The sequence below is a fragment of the Eubalaena glacialis genome, chromosome 9, assembly GCF_028564815.1.
Source record: "Eubalaena glacialis isolate mEubGla1 chromosome 9, mEubGla1.1.hap2.+ XY, whole genome shotgun sequence".
Lineage (NCBI taxonomy): Eukaryota > Metazoa > Chordata > Mammalia > Artiodactyla > Balaenidae > Eubalaena > Eubalaena glacialis.
Genome location: NC_083724.1, coordinates 111,882,402 through 111,901,758, shown reverse-complemented (window position 1 = coordinate 111,901,758; position 19,357 = coordinate 111,882,402). Strand labels below are relative to the sequence as shown.

The 19,357-nt window shown below is 41.1% G+C and overlaps 1 protein-coding gene across 1 annotated transcript in view; it reads right to left on the bottom strand.

The window, feature by feature from the left end:
- DOCK5 (dedicator of cytokinesis 5) overlaps positions 1–19,357 on the bottom strand; it is a 222,862-nt gene that overhangs the window by 103,117 nt on the left and 100,388 nt on the right. The window contains exons 6-13 of the mRNA XM_061200716.1: positions 18,962–19,110; positions 15,694–15,829; positions 14,413–14,570; positions 12,817–12,898; positions 9,881–10,010; positions 7,265–7,337; positions 3,419–3,561; positions 779–904 (exon numbers count right to left, since the gene is read on the bottom strand). Coding sequence (XP_061056699.1) covers positions 779–904; positions 3,419–3,561; positions 7,265–7,337; positions 9,881–10,010; positions 12,817–12,898; positions 14,413–14,570; positions 15,694–15,829; positions 18,962–19,110 — 997 coding nt within the window. The remainder of the gene's footprint in view (positions 1–778; positions 905–3,418; positions 3,562–7,264; positions 7,338–9,880; positions 10,011–12,816; positions 12,899–14,412; positions 14,571–15,693; positions 15,830–18,961; positions 19,111–19,357) is intronic.

Below are 19,357 nucleotides of genomic sequence, written 5' to 3'. Positions count from 1 at the left end.
GCTCTAGAGCCCATGCTCTGCAGCAAGAGTAGCCACCACAACGAGAAGCCCGCGCACCACAACGGAGACTAGCCCCTGCTTGCCGCAACTAGAGAAAGCCCGTGCACAGCAACGAAGACCCAATGCAGCCAAAAATAAATAAATAAATTTATTTAAAAAAAAAAAAAGAAAGTAAATGGGTTAAATCAGTGAATTCACGAGAACACATATGCAGATTACCAACACGCGGTGGCAAAAAAAGATGAAACTAAAGTAGGAAACTGCAGAATGTTTACATTCTTGTCACCACAAGTATGGGGAGAGCCGAGAACATAGTTGGAGCTTAAGCCACTGGAGCAGAAGGTCCAGCTGAGTCTGAGCTGAGTGGGCACCTCGCTGGAATTTCCTGGCAAGGAGCTCACGGTGCTGGTGATGTCATCATGAGAAGAGGTACGTGCAGATGAAGCAAATTATTCTCGGAACAGAGAACCTGTGCTATTTAGTGTTACTTAATGGATGGTCTAGGAAGTATTTCAGAGAGGCTTGTGCAGAACATAAAGGAAGAGAAAGCAAAGAGAAATTTCTGAGTACATTTAAAAGCGTTCTCTTGGGCTTGCACACTGGCTAGTTTTCTAAGGTACTGCAACCCCGTCTGTATCTCCCACTGTCTCGATATCACTGAATGCAAATAATGAAATCTTATGGATCCATGTTGCCTCAAGAGTCCCATTAGAAGTGATGGCTGCATGGAACAAAGTCCTAGAGGACGCAGAACAGGTGAATCAAGCAAAGTGTTTACCTGGAAGGATTATTTCAGGAAAGCCCATTTTCCGGGCGATTGCTGTGGATCTATCCACCAAGTGTGAAAAGTTTTTCTGAACCTGTGTGAGGTCCCCCGGCAGTAGCTTCAAGGACACCCAAAGTCCTTTAAAGAAAGAAAAGATAAACTTTTAGCTCTTTGTTAATGATCCATATAATATATTAACACACACAAACGCTGAGAAAAATATATGTGTGGTATTGATACAAAAACACATCATTATAAAGATGTAAATTCTCCCCTAGTTAACTTAGAATTTTAATGATACTCCCAACAAAATCACAGTAAGATTTCTTTGAGAATTTGACAGAAATGTGAATGGATGTTTACTTTGGGGAAAAAAAAAAATAAAGATAGCCCCTCTCAGATATCAAAATACTGTAAAGTTATAGTAATGAGTGATATTAGTAGTAGAAAAGATATATAAATCAATGGAAACAATGAAATCAAGTACTATTATATACAGCAATTAAACATATAGCAAAAGAAACATAACAAATCATGAAAAGTGGAACAATTCTATAAACGTGCTGGGATAATTTTCTAGCTACTTAGAACAGAATCAATCTAACCTCTCACCACACATTTTCACTAAAATAAATTCCTAATATAACAGAAAAGTAAACAGAAAAAAAGACAGGAAATTAAAGGAAAAAATAAGTGTATCACTATCAAATCTCTGAGTACAAACCATTTTTCTAAGTAGAGAAACAAATGAAGAAATCACAAAAGCAAAAGAATTATCTACACAAACTGAAATTTTGATATTCATAAAAAGTAAAAGGTATACTTCATAAACCATATACTACATATGCCTATAAAAGGCATGGTGAAATACTTATAAGAAATTAGGAATTCATACTCATTAGAAGAAAAACATTCAGATCCTCACAAATAAACAGAACATGAATATACAACTCACAAAGTACAAAAAGTTTATAAATATTTGGCAAACCAGAAATTGAAAAGTATGTGTCCTAAGTAAGACAAATTGTTATCTTCATTACACAAAGAGTTCACAAAAACTTTAGAAAGGAAGGAAAACTTTAGAAAACTCCTAAATATCAATACATATGAAGGCCAGATAATTCACTGTCACGTAGTTTTTTAAAATGCTACGGTGGCCTACTTTTCACCTTTCAAACAGGTAAAGATTTTTAAACATAAGTTTGCAAAGTGGGCATATGGTAATTAGTGCCCACAGGAAGAAACCTATGGGAAGTATTCTGGCAACATGTACATCTCCAGATTTAAGCTTGTTCCTATCATTTGGCCCAGAAATCCTACTTCCGGGAATTTTCTTGGGGAGGCAGTGCTAAATATGGAAAAAGCTTCATGTATAAAGATAGTCATAGTAGAGTTATTTAAATTTATAATGGTAGCAAAATAGAAAGCATTTAAGTATTTACCTAGGGATTCCATGCTCAAAAAACTCCAAGCAATGGAATATTACGCAGCCACAAAAAATATTTATGAAGAGCATGAAAACATTTGAAAAGTGTATTGCTAAGAAGGAGGAGAAGGAATGGTATTCTTTTTTCAGTTTTGTTAAAAAAAATTGTACATACACAGCAATCTATTTAGTGTAAGGGTTTTCCACTCTAACAAATTATATCCTTAGGTTAGGAGTTCCAAAACAACAGAAATGCATTTATTTATTTATTTTCAGATTCTATGATTCCTCACATGTATTTACTACTCAGGATAACTGTGAACACATGGCAAATTAAATATGCTGAAAATGTTTCCTAAATGCTTCCACTTCAGAAGACAATTACAGGGTGGTAAAAAAAAAAAAAAAAAAAATTGACTCAATCTTCAAAATTATCCCCAAATCATCACCATCTGAATTTTAGATTTTAAACTATTTTCCCTTATTATTTGAGTTAAAAATGCAGTTTCAATAAGCAGAACTCCTCTGAGTTAAAACTATATCAACAAAATGATATATGGAGGTACTAAAAACAACTAAAAATGTTGTGCTAGGTAGCCCATTAGTTTATATTAATACATATTCATTTGCATTACTTTGGTCTCCTTCCTCTCAATTTTAGGAAACGTATTGGGAGAAACATATTCAGGGAGTGGAACATAATTATCCTCAAAACTCTTTTTCTTAACTAATGAGAACCTACTGTATAGCACAGGGGACTGTACTCAATGCTCTGTGGTGACCTAAATGGGAAGGAAATCCAAAAAAGAGGGGATCTATGTATACGTATAACTGATTCACTTTGCTGTACAGCAGAAACTAACACAACATTGTAAAGCAACTATACTCCAATAAAAATTAATTTTAAAAAATTAAAAAAAAAAACTTTTTCTTTGTGCCTTGACCTGTGGAAACAACACGGGGATTACAGGTCAGACAAAAGTGAGGAAAGACTCATGGGATGAGAATTCTATAGAATTCTATAGAATTTACAAAATACAGCTGTGATCCAACTCTCTTAAGTCTTAACTGCCTTTAAACGGAAACTGAGGTGGGCAGTCCCCAGCAGGGTCTGTTTTATATCAGAGAAAGATAGTGAAAGGGCCAGAGTCCAAGGACTTAGCTCTGAGCCCACCCCTCCACCCCCACCAGAGTCCCCTCCCAGCTCAGTACATAGGGCTGTGTACCTTGTCCTTTGTGATTCACTTCCTTGGCTGCTATCACTTTATTCAAGACTGAAGTGAGTGGTTCATTCTCCCCAATCACATGGGATGTTATCAGGGGCGACATGATTAGCTGCCTCTGCCGGATATAGGTTTCCATGGCAATTCTGGGAAAGTCAGAAATGACTGGTAAGGAAAAAAGAGGAAGTCTCTGCAGCACAGCCTCAGATAGTGGTGGGTCCGATGCGCGTCATTTGGAAATATAAACAGTAAAGGAACCTAACTACAGGATACTTTCCATCTTTATTTTCCCACCGGGGGCCTATATCAGACACCGAATTCATCTTGAAATGACTTGGGGTAATGAGGGGAAAAATAAACCCCAAGAACAAACAAAACCGACGGTCAAATGTTAATAACTAAAACCAGGGGCAATGCTTGATGCACTTTGTAAGGTGGGAGAGGCTGCAGGAATGGAATGGTAGAAGGACGGAGGAAGGGGCAGGAAGACCCAGCCTCCAGTTCTGGCTCTACTTGCCAAGTGAGCTCTGCTAGAGTCTCCCCTCTGGGCCTCAGTTTCCTCATCTGTAAGGAAATGGGCCAGGATCACATGCCTTGAAGGTCCACATCTAGTGACAACACTCAATGTACAAGAGCAGTATGTACGCAGCGGCTTCGGGATGGTGTTCGTAGAACCCCACGTGATGAAGAACTATGTTTAGGGTTGCAATGGCACAGCCACCAGCAAATAAGAGCCACTTTAAAGATCACATCAGGCTGAGGCTCGTACAGGGGGATCAAAGAGCCAAACACAGCCCCCATTCTATGGAAAGCACAAGTGCTATCAATAACTACATATCAGCCTGGAGTGGGCCAACGGTGGCCAGTCTTCTCTGCTGTGGTTTTGTTCTCTTGCCCACGACACACAGGCCAGCTTTCTCTGCAGGGTTCAGACCTGTACCCTGACAATAGGGGGGAAGCGTTCTGCAATATGTTCCTGGAAAGTGGGATTGCGACAGTCTGAGTTGTTTTCAAATGACTCCCTCTTAGACTAGCAGGATACACGCATAAAACTCTCCCAATATAATAATCGCTATAAAGCTTTCGAGGTAAGTTATGAAAGCATTTGCCATAAATCTTAGGAGTTCAATGCCAGAGGCTGTGATTTGCATCGTGAAAGCTGTACAGTGGCTGTTGGCCACACAGTGAGTGGTAATCAAATTAGGGCTGGGCTCCTTGGAGACGCAAAGCTTGTATTATTATACGGTGGAGACAGTCTGAAAGCTCACTGTTTCAGCACGGCCGCTAGGTAACAGCTGGTTCAGAAAGTAAGCGGGGAGGCACATAACCAAAGAAGAAACCCACCTCAGAAAGTGAGACAAATACAGAGAAACACATTTGAGATAACTCATATCCATAATGCGGCTCCTATTTTATATATATTTATAATATTATTTGTATGGAGTAGAATAAATTTCATATCCATGAATGCTGCCCCGATAATTCATATATATTGAAACATATACAATATTATATATATTATTATATAATATTTCATATAACTCCCACATCCATGAATGCTGCTCCTAGTACATATATACATATAAAATATATATATATTATACATATATACATAGTACATAATTATAATATATGTATATATAATAGAAATAACATTCATGGATATGAAAATTATTTATATTTATCACAAGTATATTTATATTTTATGTATTTACATATTCACATTTATGCTATGTATTTTATTTAATATTTATTATATTTACATAAGATATTGTAATATAGTTGGTTTAATATATGAAATCATTTAATTTAATGCATTAATATAAAATTATATATTTTAATATATTATATGTACTAATTTAATATATCACACTTATTTAATATACTTAAATATACATATTTACATTGGGAGCAGCATTCATGAATTTGAAAGTTGTGTCATAATTCACACTAGCACTAAGCTACATAAAATATTTACCTCACCATATTCTTGGAGGGTCAGTGTATAGGTGGTAGGATACTAGATAAGCACATATTTTAAAAATTATTAATAGCAGCTTCTGGATGAGAAGGGAAGTACTACTTAGCACAAACTATTTATACTATTATATTTAGAAACTTATCCAAAAGTGCTGGACTTTAAAATGAAAGATAAGGATTTTTATATTTTAAATAAAATTACATATAATACCTATTTATTGTAGAAAGAATAGTAAGCAGAGTTAAACCAAAAGAGGGGCAAAATCACCTAGAGTTACACCAACAGAAATAATCACTGTTAATTACGGAGTATATTCTTTGAAATTTCTAAATTTTAAGGTTTTTAATGCATTGTAACAATTTATATTCTTATAAGTAGTATTTATACCCACTGAACGCTGGATACCATATATTTTTAAAACTTCGTCAACCCCAAAACTAAACCTCATTGTTTCATTTGCCTTTCATTGATTCTCAATGAATTTATAGGCCATTTCTTTGCATGTGTATGTTTCCTTCTTACTTCCTTATGAACTTGTATTAATTCCTTATAATTTAGAAATATTTATTCTTTTTCATAGACATTGCAAATATATTATTAAATTTTTTCTATGTATAAGTTGTCTAAACTTTCTGTGTGGCTAAACCTATCAATTTTTCTTCTTCAGTTGAATCTTTGGTGTCTGACTCAGAAAGGCCTCCCACACATCACATCGTATAAAACTTTCGTTTTCCTATAGTACTTTAAGATTTTTGGCTCTTACACTTATATGTGTTATCATCTGGAATTTACAGTGGTATAAGTTGGGAGATGAGGATCTAACTTATGTTTCTTAAATGGTTAGCTAATTTTCTCAAACACTATCCTTTGCATAGTTTATCTTTCTCCACTGATTTTAAAATTAATATTTTAAAATAATTTTTAAAAATAACCATATTACTTATTACTAATAAAATCACATAGTAACTCAAATATCCTTGGGCTGGTTTCTGGAATTCTCGGTTTGTCATATTGATCTGTTGTGGTGGCCGCATACTGGCCGAGACAATCATTTTTTCTCACTGCCACGACTGCCCTGTTAGGAGTCAGATCCAGCAACGTCCCAGCCACCTGTGCGAGGTAAGTGGCGCATGCTTGCGAGAGTATGAGCCAGTCATGATGTTCACACGTACGCTCCTTCAGCGTTACGGGGATAGAGAGTAGCTCTCCGACATCCCCCAGTGGCCCACCCAGGGCTCCAGCTCCTGAGACTCAGCATGGGGACCTGAGTGCAGCTCTGCGGGGAAAGCTTCCATGCATTCCCAGGCTGGCTTTCCTCCGCTTGCAGGAAAACAAGGATTAGTCTACCCTTCACTCTCGCATCTCCTAAACCTTTGTTACTCAAAGTGTGAGCCCCCGACCTGCAGCAGCAGCATCACCTAGAAGCTTGTCAGATGCAGACTCCAGACCCACCAGATCGTGTTTTGCATCCTAACAAGATCCCAGGTGATTCGTGTGCAGGTTACAGTCTGAGAAGCCCTGTGCTATTCTGCTTGATTCCTCGTCCTCTGTGATACCTGTTCCATAGGACAAAGTACAGGTAAACTTTGGCATTTCTGGCATTTAAATGGCACCATAATCTGGTAGGTTTGCCCCTTATGTTCCTTTGGTCATTTCTTTAGAATCAGGAAAGTTCAGTTACCCTCTTAATGGAGTGCAATATGAAGGACTTTGAATAAAGTCTTCTGTCAGCTCCGCTCTGACAATCTTCCTGCTTAAGAGCTTTCCTTTTCTAACTGGGCAAAAGGTTCCTAGCACCTGGTTCTAACACACCATCCAAAGGCCTAATCCAGGTCTCAAGTCACCTGGGATAATGCCCAAGTACTTACTGCTGAAAGGGAATAAAATGCTGCTTTTCTTCATCATCCACCTTCCCATGTATGATATCGGTAATATCCATCACTAGGAAAAAGACAAAACTTAATTAAAGAAACTAATTGCTTCAGGCCTCAGTGAGGAACTATGGAAGATTACAGTATCAGCAAACATAGAACCCTGGAGGAAGAAAGAGAGAGAGAGCGAGCAGGGACGTTTCTTTTATTTCTTTGCCAATGATGACTCCCAGTGTCCCAGCCTAGCAGAAGATCAATTCATCAGGGGCTCAGGCAGGGGCTTGGGTATTCTTGGATCAACCCTGCAGACTACCTCCTTTAAAAAATTCTACTAGACCAAGTTGGTGAATTCTTGAGTCACGTGACACTGACACTTTTTAGTAAGCCTGCGTTCCAAGACCCAGAGAATACTCTTTTTTTTTTTTTGGCAGGAGTGTCAATAGAATAAAAGACCTGGGAGAGGAACTCAAGACTTGCAGTGGTCCACTGTCCCTCTGATTTGACATTTTCTCACCTGGTTTCCACATAAATGAAGGGCAGCCAGGGCACCAACAGCACAGACTAGAAGACCATATAGTGATTTGGTCTTTGATGCCCGGTAAGAGCTATTAAGGAAGCGCTGTTGTAACCCTACTGCATGGATTGTCTTATTTATACAAATATTAATATTAGCCCTACTTTAAGAGATGAGGAAACTGACTACAGGAAAGGTAGGTAATTTTCCCTAGGTCAGAGGTTTAAGTGGTAAAGCCAGGGTAGGAATCCAACAGTGATTACAGGGCCAAACCATTTAACCTAACTATGCCTGCTGCCCAGAGAACTAATAAGTGGGCCATTCACTCTACAGCTGCTGAGGTTAGGCAGGGGCCATGGCAAGAAGCCATTCCTTGGTTAATAAATTACAATCTAGCCATAAAACACACACTAATGATCCACGCCACAGGTAGTCCATTTGGCGATTAAAAGAAATACTGAGATACAAGACAATAATCATAAGAAAAACTAAAGAAAAGGGAGGAAATGCTTTCTCAGATCAACCCGAACACATAGTGCATAAGGCTTGGGAATGAATAAAGTTAGTGAAAGGAAGCTGTAGAAAGCAGGGCATGACATCAACTTGCTATCAGCCCTTAACAGACCCCTAAAAACATTGCATGCACGCGCGCACACACACACACACACACACACACTGGAGAATTTGTATTTGAACCCCCAAATAGGCAGTTCATTTGTGAATGACATCATCTAGTTACTCCTAACTTCTGCTGATGTTTGGCATCAAGGCTCAAAGTAAATTAACCTCCACGCCCTGAATGAACACACACACACCCTGAAATGGAAGAGCAAATAAAAGCCTTGAGCTCGATGTTTGAATCTCTATGGCCCAGTTTGAAAGACAACGACCCTGAATATTCCTTAAATCTTTTATGAAAGAATAGACTGCCGTATAGATGGCTAAGCAGTCCTGGGCCAGGGTTCCTTGCCTTTTCTGGGCTTTTATTTTAATTCACTATCAGGAAGTAGTGCTGTCCCCTCTAGACAGAGCCTGGCCAACCTTAAGAGCAGGTGCAGTGCAAGGCCGTTCAAGGGGTGCACGATGCTCACAGCCTCCTGGGGTACAGAGGCCGCCTCACCAGCCACGTAACCCACAGGTCAACCCTGACAACGTGCAGTTTCTGGGCCCTCGTTCCAGGGGCAGAACTGATGGCTTTCAAAACTACTTAGCGACCAAAATGTCGGTGCAAGACCAAAAATATATTTCCTCCATTTAACAAACTACAGAGGAAAATGGAGGGCCTCCTGGAAGGTTATGGAGTTTGATTTAAGCCAAGGACCCTCTTTGAAAGCAATGTTGCCTTGGAAGAGCCAATTTCCTAGACATACAAACCACTTTCCCAGGAGAATTTTATTCAATTAAAATCAATACGCAGCCGCAGTCAGGGAAGATTACAACAGTCACACGGAGGCCTTACTGAGAGGGCCCTGCTGCGTACAAGACACAGTGCTGGGCAGTGAGGGAGAAACAAAGGAGGGGCATCTAGGTGAGGACACAGAACCCACAGAAAGCTACCTGGCAGTTCCAGGCAGTAAACGCGGTGTGTCTGATGCTAACACTAACAACCAAATTCATCTTGCACTGTCTCTGGGTCTCCTCTCTCCTTGCTCCCTCTTCTCTATCTTTCTTTTAATCTTTTTTTTAGTGTGGAAAAATATACATAACATGAAATTTGCCATTTTGACCATTTTTAAATGTACAGCTCAAAGTGGCATTAAAAACATTCACATTGGACTTCCCTGGTGGCGCAGCGGTCGAGAATCCGCCTGCCAATGCAGGGGACACGGGCTGCTTAAGGCTGAATAACATTCCACTGTATGGAAAGACCATTTTGTCTATCCATTCATCCGTCAACAGACAGCTGGGTTGCTTCGGCTATTGTGAACAAACGCTGTGGTAAACATGGGTGTGACAATATCTCTTTGAGACCCTGCTTTTAATTCGTTTGGGGATACAGAAGTGGGATTGCTGGATCCTAATCTGATTTTTTGAGGCCCCACCATACTGTTTTCCCAGTGGCCATACCATTTTACATCCATCTCGGGTTCCTTCTGTACCTGCTACTCCAAAGGGTCTTCGGAGCCCACATGTGTGCTTTTTGCCCTCCTTCAGTTCCATGTGGCCCACCCGGACAACCTGGCACACGACGCTGATGCGGGGCCGGATGAGGTCTATGCTGCTGAGGTCCTACAGGGGCGCAGAGAACAGAAAAGGAGGTCACACTCCATCACCCTGTCACGTTCATTCCTCTTTTCTTTTCACTCTACAATAAAACACCGTTCAGAGCATACTTCCTAATGCTGAAATATCAGAAGGACTCCTCTCTTCCCCCTATCCACCCGAGAACTACCATAGCATCAGAGAAAAATGACTATATTGAAAAAAAGAATTTTAAAAAATTCCCCAGCTCCTACTTCAAATTTATAAATCAGATCATATTCAATCTCAAGTCTCCAGTTTACGCAGGGTATTTAAAAATGGGGTCCCTTGTCATTGCTACTTTTATATCCTGGCCAGGGCATATCTGAGCACCAGACGCGTTTCAGTGTCAAATGAAATTAAAACTTACAAGACACTGACATTTACTGGGTATCTACACATGCTGGTGATATTTCATTTCACCTTCCAAATAATCCTGTGAGGCAACTATAACACAGAAATTTACATGCACTGCTTTCTGTAGTTATTCATCTGTTTTATGAGAGATATCCATCGAGAGCTTCTGGGTGTGTGTTGACTAATGAGAAATGTGTAGATGAAATGTCTCTGTCTTTTTGTGGCTCGTGCTCTATGCTTGTTTGTATTCCTAAGGATGGGTGAGTAAACCCACAAAAGAGCTCACATATCTCATTTGCTTTAATATCAGAAATGATTTAACTGCATCTCAAATTCTTTTCATGAAACGGCTATCCAAGCCCTCTTTACTGAATCAAGAATTACTTTTTAAACAATCAATCCATATCTATCCACTATAATCAAATTAACTCAGGTCTCCAAGATAGGAATATATACCGATGATGATATTAACCTTGAATTTCTACTCTAGGTTTTGTGAGGCTTCTGTTAATAGAAAGATAAAGACTTTAAGTGACTGGTTACATAAACTGGCGCACACTGATATTATTTAATAATATGCAATCACTTATAAATGAAGTTTCTGTAGAATGTTCAAGACCAAAGAATCAGTCACCGCATTTTATTTAATTGAAAAAGTTGGGCATGAAATTTGCATATAGGAAGGGCCTAATTGGTGGGGGGAGGAGGGGAGGGGGTGAATTGCAGCTATTCTGAAATGGTATTGATTAGAAGATGGACCAATGATTCAACAACACCTTTTTAAATGTGTTTTTTTTTTTTTTTTTTTTTAAATAATGGACGCATTGACTGATAAATGCCTTTTGATTTCAGGGGAGAAAAACCTCACATATCTTAGAATTGAGGAAATACTCTGTATGTTGGGGAGAGGTTTTGGGAAGAGTTCTAAGCTCTTTTTTGTCGATGTTTACCAGGTGATGAAGATGTGGATGGGTCAGGGCAGGGATAGTAATAGACCACTTTTGTCACAGGGGTAGGAGGTTAATAGATGGAATGAATAATAAGCAGAAATGAAGGCAGGAAGGAAGGCAGGCAGGAAGGAAGGAAGCAGCGGACCAATGTTCCTTCCTATCAATCCCTCTGGTGCTTTACCTTAGACTCTGTTTTCCTTACTGTAAGAGTGGTAAGAGAATAAGCAGACAAAATATGGGTGTGGCTTAAGAGAAAAAGGGAGAAAAGGAAGCCAGTATCTCTTTTAGGCTTAATGGGAGCTGGAAAACCTGCCCACCAAGGCTGCTCAGAGCAGGTGGCAGCAGTTCCAGGGCATTTCAAGCACTGATGTCAAAAAAAAAGGGAGAGAATCCCAAGAAAGTTCCTAGCCCACGAAAAAGAGAGTCACCAGGCCCCAAGCTCTAGCCCAATACATTTCCTGGCTCTTGATCCATTTACAGCAGCACACCTCCTGCCTCGGGGAAGTGGAGAAAGAGAGGGACAAGTCCATTAAAATATGAGCCAACAATATCCCAATGATCTGTACTGTTCTAGGGTGTGACAGCTTAGGAGTGAATATGATTTGAACCTAATACATTTTTAGAGGGTGACCCTAAACATGGTCCTAAAGTAAATCGCTTGAGGAAATTGGATCCCAAAGATTACAGGTGGGGAATTTTGAAGTGTGCCCATATTTCATTGGAGATCAAAGAAGCCTAACTAAAAGAATTGTGGGCTGACTCACATGATAACTTCTTTTTGAAAGGGCTATTTTATCTTGAAGATTATGAGTTTGGAGGAACATAAGGTGATTGGCAGTGGAAAGAATCAGAACATGTGAAATTCCTTAAAAATTTATTGACTTAAATAACTTTGTCTGTGTTACACATAATTTAAAAAAAAAACCCTTTACACTTTGAAAAAAAAAAAAAAAAAAAAAAAGCCAACAGAAAAGTCTAGTCCGGTCTTTGCCCCGACTGTAACCTGGCTCTGGAAGGTTCCCCCCTTTATCTGCACAGCTCATGCCCTCGTCAACTGGAAGTTCTTGCTCAAAGGCTCCTGCTCATCAAGGTCTGCCCTGACCCACCTATTTAAGACCCACCTATTTAAGACAGCAACCCTCCCCCAGCCCAGAAACTCCCAATCCCCCCAAAGCACTCACGACCTCTAACATTCTATACAAGTCCTCATCTATCTGATTACTGTTTATTGCTGACTTCCCCATTAGGACAAAAAGCTCCTTGAGAACCAGGACATTATCTGATGTGTTCACTGATGTATTTCAAGTGCCTGGCCTCTGACAGGTGCTCAATAAATATTTGGTGAATAAATGAGTGGGTCACTCCTGCTAGAGGGATTACGATGATTGTTATTTTCACGTGTTCATTTTAAAATTTTCCATATACTTGTCACGTGCACCTGCGAATATCGCAAACAAAGGAAAGGGTTAAACATAGGTAGGACTTACAGTAAAGACCGCTTGAAGGTTATTGAGCTTCTCGATTTCCTTGGGCATTCCATTGCTGCCCCAACGAATTAGGTAGTTTTCACTGATGAAGGGAAAAAAAATATTCTCAATGAGCACCTAACCGGGGAGGAAGCTGCTCTCAGTATAGACTTAATAGGGTCGAAAGGTGGCCCAGAAGAGCCCAGTGAAGCTCACCAGGCAGGTCTGAGACCACACCAATCACCACCCTCTGGTCTCCTGGCTGTAGCCTGGCTCTCCGAGGCACACCCAGTACAGCCCCATGACAAGCACTGCTCAAGACGGGCATAGACACAGCAGATTCTACCAGATTCTATCTGGGGTCTATCTTCCATCTCAAATCCTTTGTATAAAAGTTTCAGTTTTGCTGAATCAGGAATATAATTTTATAAGAATCATTCCAAGTCCATCCCCTGGAATCCACAGCACCACACTGCAATAAGCTTTCTATTTTAGATACAAACAATTTTGGAGCTTCCCTGGTGGTGCAGTGGTTAAGAATCCGCCTGCCAATGCAGGGGACACGGGTTTGAGCCCTGGTCCGGGAAGATCCCACATGCCGCGGAGCATCTAAGCCCGTGCGCCACAGCTACTGAGCCTGCGCTCTAGAGCCCGCAAGCCACAACTACTGAGCCTGCGTGCCACAACTACTGAAGCCCGTGTGCCTAGAGCCCGTGCTCCGCAACAAGAGAAGCCACCGCAATGAGAAGCCCATGCACCGCAACGAAGAGTAGCTCCCGCTCGCTGCAACTAGAGAAAACCCGTGTGCAGCAACGAAGACCCAACGCAGCCAAAAATAAATAAATAAATAAATTAATTAATTATTTTAAAAATTTGTTTTAAAAAATAATAAATAATTTGTCAGTAATTACTTTTAACCATCTTCTCAAGAATAAACCTGTTTTCTTAGCTGCTCAGCGGCAGCATGACTGTAGGGTTGAACAAAGCCTATAATCATCCGCTCAAGTCTTTAATTTAGAGCAGTATTGGGTTCACAGCAAAGTTGAGCCGAAGGTACAGATTTCCCCTAGGCCCCCCTCCATGCCCAGCCTCCCCCTTTATCAACAACCCCCAACAGAATGGTACAATCATTGTTAAAATCATTGAACCTACACTGAGAGGTCATTATTACCCCGAGTCTACAGTTTACATTAGGGGTCACTCTTAGTGTTGGACATTCTATGGGTCTGGAAAAATGTGTAATGACACACAGCCACCACGACAGTATCATAAGAGGATAGTTTCACTGCCCTAAAATTCTCATTGCTCTGCTGAGTCATCCCTCCCTCACCCCTCTCTTATACTCCTTTGAATTCTCTGCTCCTGTCACCATGTTCAGATGAGTTTTCTGTGATTTCTAAGACCCAGGGAGTACACAAACTGTTACTACTGCACTGTTTCAGCAGTTATTCAGAATGGCTTAGCGACCCAAAGGGTTTTATTTTCTACTGCCTAGAAATCCTCCCCTTCTTCTCCATCTTCCCCTCTCAAACCCAGCAAAGAAATCCTCAGGGAGGAGATAGGTGAAGGCTGGGTATTTTTGCAAGGTTGACAGAAGATGACCTGGGTCTCTACTACCTTATGAACGTGGACTGGTCCGGGTCGTAGAGGGCCATGAACAACTCTGCGTCTTCCCCAATGTTGCAGACAAAGTTCTTGAAGTTCACATAGAGGCCGTAGGTATGCACGGCACTGAAGATGGACTGGCCCCGCAAGTCCAGGTTCTGCAGAATTGACTGAACACAGAGGACAAGATAGAAAAGCATCAGCAAGTGGGAAACACTAGCGAAGACTCTGGCCTGCAAACGGGAGCCAAATATAATTACCACCCGAGAGAAGCACTTACTGAGAAGAAAGTGTGTGTAAGTGGAGAAGTGATCAAGTGAGAAAAATAGAACCGTTATTATTTAGATGATCAACGCGGTCCTGTGAAGCGCCTTGAACCCAAGTAATTCAATAAATGCTGTCTAAAGAGCGTATATCTAAAGGTTATGATAACTCAGGGTTTTAGTAGCTTTAAGAAGTTCTCATCTCTCACGACAGTTTCTGGCTAAACCTCAAAAGCATAAACATCATGATTCATTATCCTTCTTTTGGGGAATAACTCTCATTGCAAATAAGAGATTCCACTGGACAGGTCCACCTTCAGGCATGATTAGCCATTAGATCCAGAAACACAATGAAATGTTATTACAACTGTGCTGAAGAAATAAAACCTACAAACTAAACGAAATAAACAGAAACCTCTACTCATTAGAACAGAAAGACTGGAAGAATATATACCTAAACATCAGTATGTTTGGGCAGTCATAATATAGGTGACTTTTTTCTTTTTCTCTTTTTCTATACCTTTTGAATTTTTATTTATTGTCCAATTACTATTTTTAAAATCTTTCAAACACTTTATTTGTAAATATTATTTTATTTATTTTGGAAATCATGATCTATGTACTAAATACAGAAGTTTACAGAGTCAAGAGGCTTTTCTCCCACCCAGTTCTCCTTCTCAGAGGCATCCATTAATTGTCAGTTTCTTGTCTATCACTACAGAGTTAGTCTGCACATAGGCAAGCACAGATGTATGTATATTCTTTTTTGAAACACAAATAATAGTCTTTTATACACACTGTTCTGCATCTTGCTCTTTTCTGCTTAATATATTATCTTTGCAATCTTCCCAGGTCAGAATATACAAAACTGCCTTGTTCTTTTTGTAATATTTTGCTTCTAAAATGAGGAAATGAATGATTTTCTAAACAACATTTCCACCTCTGTTGTCTTAATTCCCTTTCCTTCATTAAAAACAAAAGCAAAAATGGAACCTCTGTGGCCAAAGTCTGCACATTTGAGCAAGCTCACCTTCTCTTCTTGGATCTTTTCCTCAATCCTCTTCGAGGCCACTTCATGGGCCTTGAAGAGGGCGATGGTGCTGGTTTCATCTGGGTCCAAGATGTTCCCGTTGTCATCCCGCACGACCAGATCCAACCCCAGCATTCTAGAAAGAAAGAAATGGTCAGTTGGTTCTCCTCGTCAGGAGCAGACCCTTTCCTGAAGAGTCTTCACGGAAGAACCCAGAGGATTCAGCTGAAAGGCTGGGTGCCAGACAAGTCAAGATAAAAAGAATTCACTGGCTTTTCTCCTTTCAATTTTTGCTTCCTTTCCATACAACAACAATGCTAAAAAACTTATGAAAATGTTACCCAAACTCATATAATATGCAAAGTAATTTGGTCTGCAGAACCTCAAAAGGAAAGGCAAAATTGGCACTAATTCTAATCAAAATCGTCTGACCAATGCTTCTTTCCCCTAATCATCTGTAGTTTGCTATAGGAACTATGAAGGACGAACGCTCAGATATTGGGGAGCTTGCCCTGATTTCCTTAAAAGCACAGGCCTGGGGGACAGTGCTTAATTCAAGACTGTTTTTTGTTTGTTTGTTTTTTAAATTTATTTATTTAATTTATTTATTATTTTTGGCTGTGTTGGGTCTTCGTTGCTATGCGCGGTCTTTCTCTAGTTGCGGCGAGCGGGGAGGCTACTCTTCGTTGCGGTGCACGGGCTTCTCATTGCGGTGGCTTCTCTTGTTGCGAGCACAGGCTCTAGGTGCATGGGCTTCAGTAGTTGTGACTCACGGGCTCAGTAGTTGTGGCTTGCGGGCTCTAGAGCACAGGCTCAGCAGTTGTGACGCACAGACTTAGCTGCTCCGCAGCATGTGGGATCTTCCCGGACCAGGGCTCGAACCCGTGTCCCCTGCATTGGCAGGCGGATTCTTAACCACTGCGCCACCAGGGAAGCCCTTTTCAAGACCATTTTAAAGGAGATCAAGGGAGTTCCTTGGTGGCCTAGTGATTAGGATTCAGGGCTTCCACTGCTGTGGCCTGGGTTCAATCCCCGGTCGGAGAACTGAGATCCCACAAGACACACGGCGCGGCCAAAAACAACAACAGCAACAAAAGAAATCAAAGAAGTTAAGTCCTGGCTGTTGGTATCACAAAATCTATCTCAGAGAATGGGCTCTGGTGGCAGCTTGACCAAGATTTGCATCCTGGTTTTAATACTTGCTAGCAAGATGACTTTGGTCATCTACTTAATTTTGCAAAGGCCTGGTTTCCTCATCTGTAAATTATTCCCTACCCTTCAGGGCTGTTGTGTGAATTTAATGAGATAACGCATATAAAGCACACAGTACAATATCTAGCATATAATAGGCTCTCAATGAATGTTAGCTCCTATTGGCACAAGAAAACCCCTGGCTGTGTTAAGACGGAGCTCTGGGCGTTGCACGGGAATAGTAAGGGCCATACGGTCCCTGCATGGCACCAGCCCAGCAAGGCTTTTTATGCCCGATGTGCACACAGAAGCAGAAAAAACTGTGCTTAGTTCTAAGAAGTTGGGGACTGTGGTGGAAACAGGATACTGCGATCTGAACGCCCAGTTCATTCCAGGCGCTAGCAGTTTAGGAGTGAGGATGTCCAAAGGGCAAGAAAGCTCAGGGATAACGGTGGCACGTGCCAAGTCTTTGGGAAGAAAGCAAAAATGCCTAATTTCCCGCCTCCCTGTTTTATAGCATCTCCATCAACTGATTCAATCTGGCAGGTCCCTTGCCATGGCAGCCAGATCCACAGGCCACCCAGACTATGAGCAATGGGCCTTGTTGGCTGCTCAGAGACTGGATCATGGATGCACTGACGGAGCCGCTTAATTTCTTGAGCTGCTTCCAAGGGCTGAAATGAAAAGGCCAGCCTGGTCTGCTGTTTGTAGGACGTTACCATCCTTTGCCAGAGACCAGAGGCCTCCAGGCTGATGCCACAGTGTGCCAAGACCCAAGAACACAGAGGCAGCATATGTGCCAGGAGGGAGCTGCTTTATCCCATCTTAGCTGTTTTTTAAGAGTCTCCGCAGGACTATATGACCAGCAGTGCAGCTCCTGCGGTTATAGTCCTATGAACAGACAAGGGCGGAGCAACTAAGCCCGTGCGCCACAACTACTGAGCCTGAGCTCCAGAGCCCGCAAGCCACAATTATTGAAGCCCACGTGCCGCAACTACTGAGTCCACGCGCCTAGAGTCTGTGCTCCGCAGCAAGAGAAGCCACCGCAATGAGAAGCCCGCAAGCTGCAACTAGAGAAAGCCCGTGTGCAGCAACGAAGACCCAACGCAGCCAGGAAAAAAAAAAACAACTAAATGTCAAACGAATCATCAGTGAAAACTGAGAAACGAACCCAGCATTTTAAAAAGAGCTGGTCAGGAAGGATGAATCATCCCAGGTCACCATCAATTTTGATGAATCGACTGAATTTTTCGTCTTCCAAAGGGCAGTAACATCTGGAACCTACATATCTGACCGAGCCAATCGGAAGATGAATGATGTGATTAACTCTTTAGAGGTTACTGGAGACAGGCTAAAAACATGCTTTACTATTCTGGCAAATCTGGTTTTTACACAATGTAAGCAATGGTCCCACTTAGGGGAAGACAGAAAGAAAGAGACAGAATGAGTCTGATGCTGATTTAAAATCCTCTGTTAGAAGAAAGATAGCAGGGGGGGAGGGATAAATTAGGAGTTTGGGATTAACAGATACACACTACTATATATAAAATAGATAAACAACAAGGACCTGATGTATAGCACAGGGAACTCTACTCCATATTCTTTAATAACCTAAATGGGAAAAGAATCTGAAAAAGAATAGATACGTGGATAACTGAATCACTTTGCTGTACACCTGAAACTAACACAACATTGTAAAGCAACTATACTCCAGTATAAAATAAAAACTAAAAAAAAAGGAATAAAGATAGAGATAGTCCCAGGTCCCCAAAATTGTCAGCTTCTGATGCTCAGACCCTCTGAGATTGTCTGGCAGTGGAGTTGCTTCCATTCAAGCCCCATATTCCCAGATCATCCATCATCTCCTTGAGACCAGAGATCCAGCACAGGGTCTGATCCATGAAGGGCATTGCCAAATTTTCTTCTACGAAATTAAATGTTTTCCAAGGCAGAAAGAGAACAGTTAAGCATTGTTCTTTGGCAACTCCAAGATCACAAGCTCATGGTGAGCTGTGTCCTTAGCATGAATGTGCGTGGTTTTTTCCAAGTTCTCAGTGAAAAGTCATCCCTGGTTTACCTGTTCCCGTGATCGATTTTGGCTGTGACCTTCATCTTGAGCTCTGCCAGTTCGTCCTTGGGGAGGGTTCCAGACAGGATCTGGGACCGACACTCGATCAGGCTGTACGTCATCTGCTGCAGCTGGCGGAAAAGCGTGACCTTGTTGTTCTAAGGTGGGAAAATGAGGCAGAGGAAAGGACCCAAAAAAAGAGAAAAAAAAAAGGTGTGATGGAAGATGAGAACATCTTTTGACCCGATCCTTTATAAGGCGTCATTGAAGCAATTAATTCTGCCATGCAGTGAGCTGTGCACGTGGAGGCGACCTTGTTACATCACTAGGGTTGGCTTTGCCCTGATCCATTCCCACTTCCTCCTTTGGCGTAGCTTCAGAAACAGATAAGCACTTGTAGGATGG